At 36.0% G+C, this 8,896-nt stretch overlaps 1 protein-coding gene across 1 annotated transcript in view; it reads right to left on the reverse strand.

Annotated features, from left to right (window-relative positions):
- SLC41A2 (solute carrier family 41 member 2) overlaps positions 1-7,758 on the reverse strand; it is a 94,985-nt gene extending 87,227 nt beyond the window's left edge. Inside the window, exon 1 of the mRNA XM_047067129.1 lies at positions 7,037-7,758. Within this exon, the coding sequence (XP_046923085.1) occupies positions 7,037-7,591 (555 nt within the window). The 5' untranslated portion in view covers positions 7,592-7,758. The remainder of the gene's footprint in view (positions 1-7,036) is intronic.
- Positions 7,759-8,896: the final 1,138 nt, after the last annotated feature.

Here is an 8,896-nt window from a genome sequence, read left to right on the forward strand (position 1 = left end):
TTCATAATTTTTAAAACAAGCCTTAGCAAACTAAAAAAGAAACTTCCTTAATATGATAAAGAATATTACAAAAATCAACAACAAACACCATACTTCATGCTGAACTGTTGAAAGCTTTCTCTCTGAGATCTGGAACAAGATAAGCCTGCTTTCAGCACTTCTATTTTATAGTGCTTTGAAGGTCCTAGTCAGTACAGAATGGCACAAAAATAAATAAGTAAATAAAATATAAAATATATAAGGTTTAGAAAGAAATAATACTGTCTTATTCACAGATAATATGGTGGTATGATGAAGTAATTCCAAAAGAATTACAGATAAATTATTTTTTTAATTTTTTTAATGTTTATTTTTGAGACAGAGAGAGACAGAACTTGAGTGGGGAAGGGGCAGAGAGAGAGGGAGACACAGAATCCAAAGCAACTTCCAGGCTCTGAGCTGTCAGTACAGAGCCCCATGCGGGGCTCAAACTCACAAACAGTGATATCATGATCTGAGCTGAAGGTGGATGCTTAACCGACTGAGCCACCCAGGTGTCCCAGATAAATTATTAATATGAGTGATTTTAGCAAAATTGCTAGATACAGGGTCAATAGATACACACAAACATAAAATGAATTTTTTTTAAAGAACTATACCATTTATAACAGCATAAAAAGTATCAAATAATTAGGAATGAGTCCAGCAAAAAATATAAAAGACTTGTGCTCAGAAACTATAAAACCTCAGAGAGGGAAATTAAAGATGACCTAAATAAATGGAGAGGGCTATTTCATGTACATGTATCAGAAGAGTCAGCATTATCAAGAATCAATTCTCCCCCTAATTATCTGTAGATTCAATGCAATCTGAATCACAACTACAACACCCCTTTGTTTTGTGTGGAAACCGACAAGTTTTTATACTAAAATGTACATTTAATGCAAAGGGAAAAGAATAACCAAAGCACTTTGAGGAAAAATATGGAGAGAACATTCTCTACTAGATATCAAGATAGTGTGATATTAATGCCAAACAACATAAATACACCAAAGAAGCAGAATAGAGAGCCCAGAAACACATCTGCACATAAATGGGTACTTCATTGCCAGCAAAGATTTTGGTTATGCAATAGTGCAGACACAACTGGAAGTCCATGTGGAAAGAAAAAAAAAAAAAAAAAAAACAATCCCTACCTCACACTCTCTATAAAAAATTATTCCAGGGAGAGAATGATCTAAATGTAAAAGGCAATGGGCGCCTGGGTGGCTCAGTTGGTTAAGCGTCCAACTTCAGCTCAGGTCATGATCTCACAGTCCATGAGTTCCAGCCCCGCGTCAGGCTCTGTGCTGTCAGTTCGGAGTCTGGAGCTTGCTTTGGATTCTGTCTCCCACTCTCTCTGCCCCTCCCCCACTCATGCTCTGTCTCTCTCTACCAAAAAATGAATAAACATTAAAAAAAATTAAATGTAAAAGGCAAAACAGCAAAGCTTTAAGAAGGCAATTAAAGAGAATACCTTAATTACCACAGAATATGGAAAGATTTCTCAAGCAAGAAACGAAAAGTACAAGCCATGGAAAAGTAAGGGAAAAGGCACTATATCAAAATTAAGAATTTCTGCTCATCAAAACACACCATTGAGAAAGTAAAACGGTAAGCTGCAGAGGAAGGAAAGATATTTTTAATACATATAACTAAAGGGCTTGTATCCAGAATACACAAATAATTCTTAATAAATCAGTAAGAAAAAGACAAATAATAAAATGGGCAAAAACCCTTTATCACTAATGTCCAAATAAATGATCAATAAACAACATCAGTCATGAGGGAAACCCCCATGATTTCCAATACCAGAATTTCTAAAATTAAAAAGACTGCTGATACCTTGTGTAAATAGGAATACAGAGCAATGAGACTTCTCATACACAGCTAATTAATCTGTAAATTGTTACAATCATTTGACATATCTAAATTTAAATGCCTGGATATCCTAAGACACAGAAATTCCATTTCTACATACATATATATATACACAATAGAAATGCACGCACATGTGCACCCAGACTCTGGAAACACCAAAGAGCATCAATAGCAGAATGAATAAACTGTGATATATTCATAACTGGATTAGATATGACAATAAAAATAAATGAAATACAATTTCATAAAACTTACATAATGTTGAACAAAAAAACCAGACACAGAGGACTAGATACTCTATACTTCATTATATAAGGTTTTAGAAGAATTAAGTAAAACCAAACAATGGTGTTTAATGATGCACTTTTATAAAGACAAGGAAGCACTATATTACCTTTGGTGATGAGGAATAAAGGGCAGCAATCAGAAGGGAGCACAAAGAAAAGTACTGATAAGATCCTGTTCCTTGACCTGATAGTTATATAGTTGTTTGTGTCACAAAAATTCACTGAGTTGTACATTTTTGGTTTGTATACTCTGTATGTTAAATTTCACAATTAAAAAGTTTTAAAAAGCATATTTAAATTAAACCTTTCAAAACATTTGTTTTTATAATTTTTAACACTAAAGCTTAATATTACAAACTAATTATACATGTGCTGTTATTGCGAATAGTATCAAGAAATGAACACTACACCACAGGAATGTACAAATAACCTATATAAATATTCCAATAAACTATACTCCAACACATCATTCTTACAGATGTATAGATGTTATCATTTTAGAGCTAAATATTGAGTGTTTCTTCAGAATAATTGGTATATCAAGAAAAAAATATCAGGACACCTGGGTGGTTCAGTGGGTTAAGTGTCCAACTCTTGATTTCGGCTCAGGTCATGATCTCATGGTTTGTGAGTTCGAGCCCCGCATCGGGCTCTGTGCTGACAGCTCAGAGCCTGGAGCCTGCTTCAGATTCTGTGTCTCTATCTCTCTCTGCCCCTCCCCCACACACGCTCTGTCTCTCTCTGCCTCTCAAAAGTAAACAAAATAAAAAAATTTTTTTTTTTTTAAAAAAAGACCTACCTGGAAAATCCACAAAATCTCCCCATCTCAATATCTTTAAATTAATTATACCTGCAAAGTTTCGTTTTTCCCCCCAACATTTTTACTGATATACAATTAACATACAATGTTATATTAGTTTCAGGTGTACAATATGATTCCACAATTCTATACATTACTTAGTGCTCATCCTGATAAGCGTACTCTAAAATCCCTATCACCCATTTCACCCATTCCCTCACCCACCTTCCCCCTGGTAATCATCAGTTGTTCTCTATATTCAAGAGTGTTTTTTTTATCTTTTTTTTCCTTTGTACATTTTGTTTCTTAAATTCCATGTATGAGTGAAATCATATTGTTCTTGTCTTTCTCTGACTTATTTCACTTAGCATCATATCCTCTAGGTCCATCCATGTTGTTCCAAATGGCAAGATCTCATTCTTTTTCATGGCTGAGTAAGATTCCATTGTATATATACCACTTTTTCTTTATCAATTCATCTACTGATGAACACTTGGGTTGCTTCCATGTCTTCGCTATTGTAAATAATGCTGCAATAAACACGGTGGTGCATATAACTTTCTGAATTAGTGTTTTAATTTTCTTTTGGTAAATATCATCAATAATGGAATTACTGAATCATATGGTGTTTCTACTTTTCAATTTTTTAAGGAACCTCCATACTGTTTCCCACAATGCCTATACCAATTTGCATTCCCACTAATAGTTCATGAGAGTTCCTTTTTCTTCACATGCTCACCAATACTTGTTATTTCTTGTGTTTTGATTTTAGCCATTCTGACAGGTCTGAGGTGATATCTCATTGTGGTTTTCATTTGCATTTCCTTGATGATTACTAATGTTGACATTTTTTCATGTGTCTGTTGGCAATCTGTACATCTTCTTCAGAAAAATGTCTATTCAGGTACACTGCCTATTTTTTGGTATTGAGTTGTAGAAGTTCGTTATATATTTTGGATATTAACTCCTTATTGGATATATCATTTACAACTATCTTCTCCCATTCAGTTGCCTTTTGTTTTGTTGATGGTTTCCTTCACTGTGCAAAGGCTCTTTATTTTGGTGTAGTCCCAATAGTTAAATTTTGCTTTTATTTCCCTTGTTTGAGGAGACATATCTAGAAAAATGTTTCTATGGCTGATGTCAAAGAAATTACTGCCTGTGCTTTCTTCTAGGAGTTTTATGGTTTCGGGGCTCACTCACATTTAGGTCTTTATTCCATTTGAGTTCATTTTTGTGTATGGTGTAAGAAAGTGGTCCAGTTTCACTCTTTTGCACGTGGCCGTTCAGTTTTCCCAACACCATTTGTTGAAGAGACTGTCTTTTCCCCATTGTACGTGCTTGCCTCCTTTGTCATAGATTAATAGACCATATAAGCATGGGTTTGTTTCTGGGCTCTCTACTCTGTTCCATTGATGTAAGTGTCTATTTTTGTGCCAGTACCATTCTTTTTTTTCTTTTCTTTTTTTTTAAGTAAACTCTATGCCCAATGTGGGGCTTGACCTCACAACCCCAAGATCAAGAGTTGCATGCTCCACCAACTGAGCCAGCCAGGTGCCCTGTTTTAATCAAAACAGCTTGTAGTATATCTTAAAATTTGGGATTGTGATACCTACCAGCTTTGTTCTTCTTTTTCAAGATTGCTTTGGCTATTCAGAGTCTTTGTGTTTCCACAAAAACTTGAGTACTATTTGTTCTAGTTCTCTGAAAAATGCTGTTGTTATTTTGATAGGGATTGCATAAGATTTGTAGGTTGCTTTAGGCAGTATGGACACTTTAACAATATTGGTTCTTCCAATCCATGAGCATGGACTATCTTTCCATTTGTTTGTGTCATCTTCAATTTCTTTCATCAGCGTCTTATAGTTTTCAGAGTACAGGGCTTTCACTTCCTTGGTTGTCTAATAATAGGTATTTTATTACTTTTGGTACAACTGTAAATGGGATTGTTTTTCTTAATTTCTCTTTCTGCTATTTCATTATGAATGTATAGAAATGCAATAGATTTCTGTATATGAATGTTGTATCCTGTGACTTTACTGAATTCATTTATCAGTACTAGAAGTTTTGGTGGAGTCTCAAGGGTTTTCTTTTTTTTTTAATGGTTTTGTTTTTAATGTTTATTTATTTTTTACAGAGAGAGAGAGACAGAGCATGAGCGGGGGAGGGGCAGAGAGTGAGGGAGACACAGAATCAGAAGCAGGCTCTAGGCTCTGAGCTGTCAGCACAGAGCCTGACGTGGGGCTCAAACACACAGACCCTGAGATCATGACCTGAGCCGAAGTCGGATGCCCAACTGACTGAGCCACCCAGGCGCCCCTCAAGGGTTTTCTATATATGGTATCATGTTGTCTTCAAATAGCGAATGTTTTACTTCTTCCTTACCAATTTGGATGTCTTTTATTTCTTTTTCTTGTCAGATTCCTTAAAAATTTAATATACTTTTTTTTTAATTTTAACGTTTTTATTTATTTTTGAGACGGAGAGAGAGAGCATGAACAGGGAAGGGTCAGAGAGAGAGACACACAGAATCTGAAACAGGCTCCAGGTTCTGAGCTGTCAGCACAGAGCCCGACACGGGGCTCGAACTCACAGACCGTGAGATCATGACCTGAGCCGAAGTCGGCCACTTAACCGAATGAGCCACCCAGGCGCCCCTTAATATACTTCTTAACATGGTTCTTTTTATATCCTTTCTCCAACTGATGGTGGAACTTATGTTCCTATTTATGTATGTTTTCCATTTAGATAAAAATATTATCTGTTGAAAGCTTTTTAGTGTCACAAATGACCTGAGATTTCTTTTAGGGAGAAAGCAATGAAAGACAAGGGCATGTTACTCTTTCTCTGACTGATGAATGAAAACTGACAGTAATAGAATGTCACATTTTAACAACTTACTACTTTAGAAAGATAATTATAGAATAGGTAATTCTGTAACCACACTACATTAAGAACTCCTAAAAACGATAAGTAGCATATACATTTTTAAAATGAATAACATACATAAAAGTAATTCACGTAAGAAATATCCATAGAACAACTAAGAATGGTCAACAGACATATGAAAACACACTAAACATTAATAATAAAGAAGTTACTTTTTTAAAAAGTTGCTAATTAAAATATGCAAACATTTTCCTATCAGTTGCCAAAAATGAAAAGGATCAAGAATGTCCAACATAGATTGATAAGGACATAGAAAAATGAAAGTACTTATATATTGAGAGGATTATAAACTGGCACAAACTTTTTGAAAGTCAATAGGACAGTGTCTAATAAAATTTTAAACATATACACCTACCAATTCCCAGCAATCCCATTTTTAAAATCTAGCCTATGAAAATAGTGTAAATATATTTCTAAGCGCATTCATTATAGCACGAGCATGGGAGAGTGAATAAACTTTGGTATGTACATACAATGGAATATCAAGTTCTCATTTTAAAATGCAGAATATCTTTGTTACTAGTTTGGAAAAATATGTAAGATGTATTATTAAGCAATGAAAATAACTTGCAGATATATATGGCACTTCATTTTTATTTCCGAAAAAGAAACTGCGCATGTGTATATATGAAAACATAGAAAAACATATGCAAGTAAACACAACCAATTCTGAACAACGGGAACCTCTGGAGGGGAAGGGAGTTTGGTCTGAAGAGGAAGAACAGGGAAGACTTTATCTTGTATTTAATACTCTGCATGGTTTTCATGCATTTTAACAAGTATATGATTTTATTCAAAAAGTAAAGAAGCATTTAAATATAACATTTATTGGGTTTTGCATTTAATTGATTTATCCATTTTGGGGTTGCTTTATTATTGTAATACTTTATGAAGGGTTACTTTACAATCAGAATGAGACCATTCTCTCAGAACTTGTAAAGGAAAACAAACACACACCTAGAAGTAGCAGATTCGCTGCCCGAGCCAGCATGGGTTCATTTCACTAAGGGATAAGTTAGATCTAAAGTAAATGTGTGAGATGAATAACCCACCTAAAGCACCTAAAGCAACAAAGACGGTGAAGATAAAATGATAAACCCACCTGGACTATATCCAAAACCATGCCGGCTGAAACCGTTCCAAAACCAGCTAGCAAAAATGGCACAAGTATTTGCAGCGCCATGATGCCACTGGATTCCTTTGGTGACTTCTGGTTTACTTCCACAGTGGCATCTTCGTCGCCATCACTAGACGCAGCTTCATTCTGTAACATGGCAGCTGTTTCCGCAGTGTCCCTTGCATCACAGTAATTGTAGCTGGCATAGTCATCATACTTTGGGCTGCAGCCTGACGGCGTGTGCCCACTGTTGCCATGAAAAGGCGGCTCTGAGAAACTGTGATACTCCATGTGCTGCTCAGATCGATTACTAAAAGTCTGGGCTGCAGCTGATAATCCCTCTTGCCAAATGCCATTGGTTTTTTTGTGCCTATCTTCCTGGTTTTTCTGGTAAATTACTGGAACCATACTCAACAATAAGTTTAAAAACTTATCAGATTGAATTGTATTTAAGCTTAAAGTCCAGTCTACAAAACCTCCTCCACTACTTGGACCACTACTCGTGTTACTGGTAATAGATCTTCCTTTACTATTAGTCATATTGTCATCACAAAAGACCCTGTACTCCTTAGATCTCAAGCTTCACAAACCATAGCAGGTAAAGTCAGAACCACACAAATGCTGGTTTAAATTAAGACGCTGACTTCATTTTGTAGGAAATAATGTTTCTACTAGTAAAAGATGTTTAGAAGGTCCACAGAGGGATTGGATCTGAAAAGAAGAAAACAAAATCATTTTTAAAAATCAGATTAACTATCTTCATACTTAAGATTCTCATAGAAAACACATGTTCTTTTTTTTTAATTTTTTTTTCACATGTATTTATTTTTTGAGAGACATAGAGAGACAGAGCACAAGTTGGGGAGGGGCAGAGAGAGAGGGAGACACAGAACCGGAAGCAGGCTCCAGGCTCCGAGCTGTCAGCACAGAGCCCGACACAGGGCTAGAACTCACAAACTGTGAGATCATGACCTGAGCCAAAGTCAGACGCTTAACCGACTGAGCCACCCAGGCGCCCCGAAAACACATACGCTCTTAAACCAACCCTAAGGTATAGGGACACTATACTTTGTGGCCTTAACACATACCCGTTTTGAGCCATACAACTACTTTGTACACAGAAAACAGTACTGGGCTATTGTGCCCAATCTTTGTCAAAAGTTTCTCATCTTTGCATACTTAATGTAGCTGATACCTATGTAAAGTCATCAAATGTCCCTGCAGTCCTACAGTGGACAAATTTATTAAATAAAGTGATGGCTTCTATTACTTACAGGGAGGTCTTAAAATCAAATCATTACAACTCTTTACATACGTCAGTACATAATAAAAGGTAAAGTATATGGCATCATGTTTTAAATAATAAACCGTGTAACTTTATTTACAACTTGAATAATATATATTTTATCAAAATGTTATTTTTATTAAATATGAGGAGACAATGATAATTTTGCCATAAAAACATTTGGTAAATATCCTAAATACTGCTCAGGGCATTTATTTTACAAATACTTACTGAAAGATCTACTTTGCAAGCCAACCAAAAGAAAGCTTGTAATGCACTTATAACTGAATGCTCTTCTCACAAAGTCTGCTCTTTGTAGACTGCCCGGAGTAGAGCCAGCCCTCACAGGCTGGCCAGTGACCAAATTCTCTCTAAAGACTGAACAAAGAGACACAGACACAGCTGTAGCTGGTTTGAGAGTGACGGGCACTGAGCTGCAGGTTCATGACAGGCACTGAGCTGCAGGTTCATACCCCCCCCCCCACCCCGCCAACGCAGAGAGCCTAGGCAAACCGCTGCTGCCGTAGCTGCAGAGGCTTTCAGAGCAATCTACTGCAATG

The sequence above is a fragment of the Lynx rufus genome, unplaced genomic scaffold (assembly GCF_022079265.1).
Source record: "Lynx rufus isolate CCGP_SWC_20201006 ecotype Redwood Valley unplaced genomic scaffold, mLynRuf1.p SCAF_7, whole genome shotgun sequence".
NCBI classification, from domain to species: domain Eukaryota; kingdom Metazoa; phylum Chordata; class Mammalia; order Carnivora; family Felidae; genus Lynx; species Lynx rufus.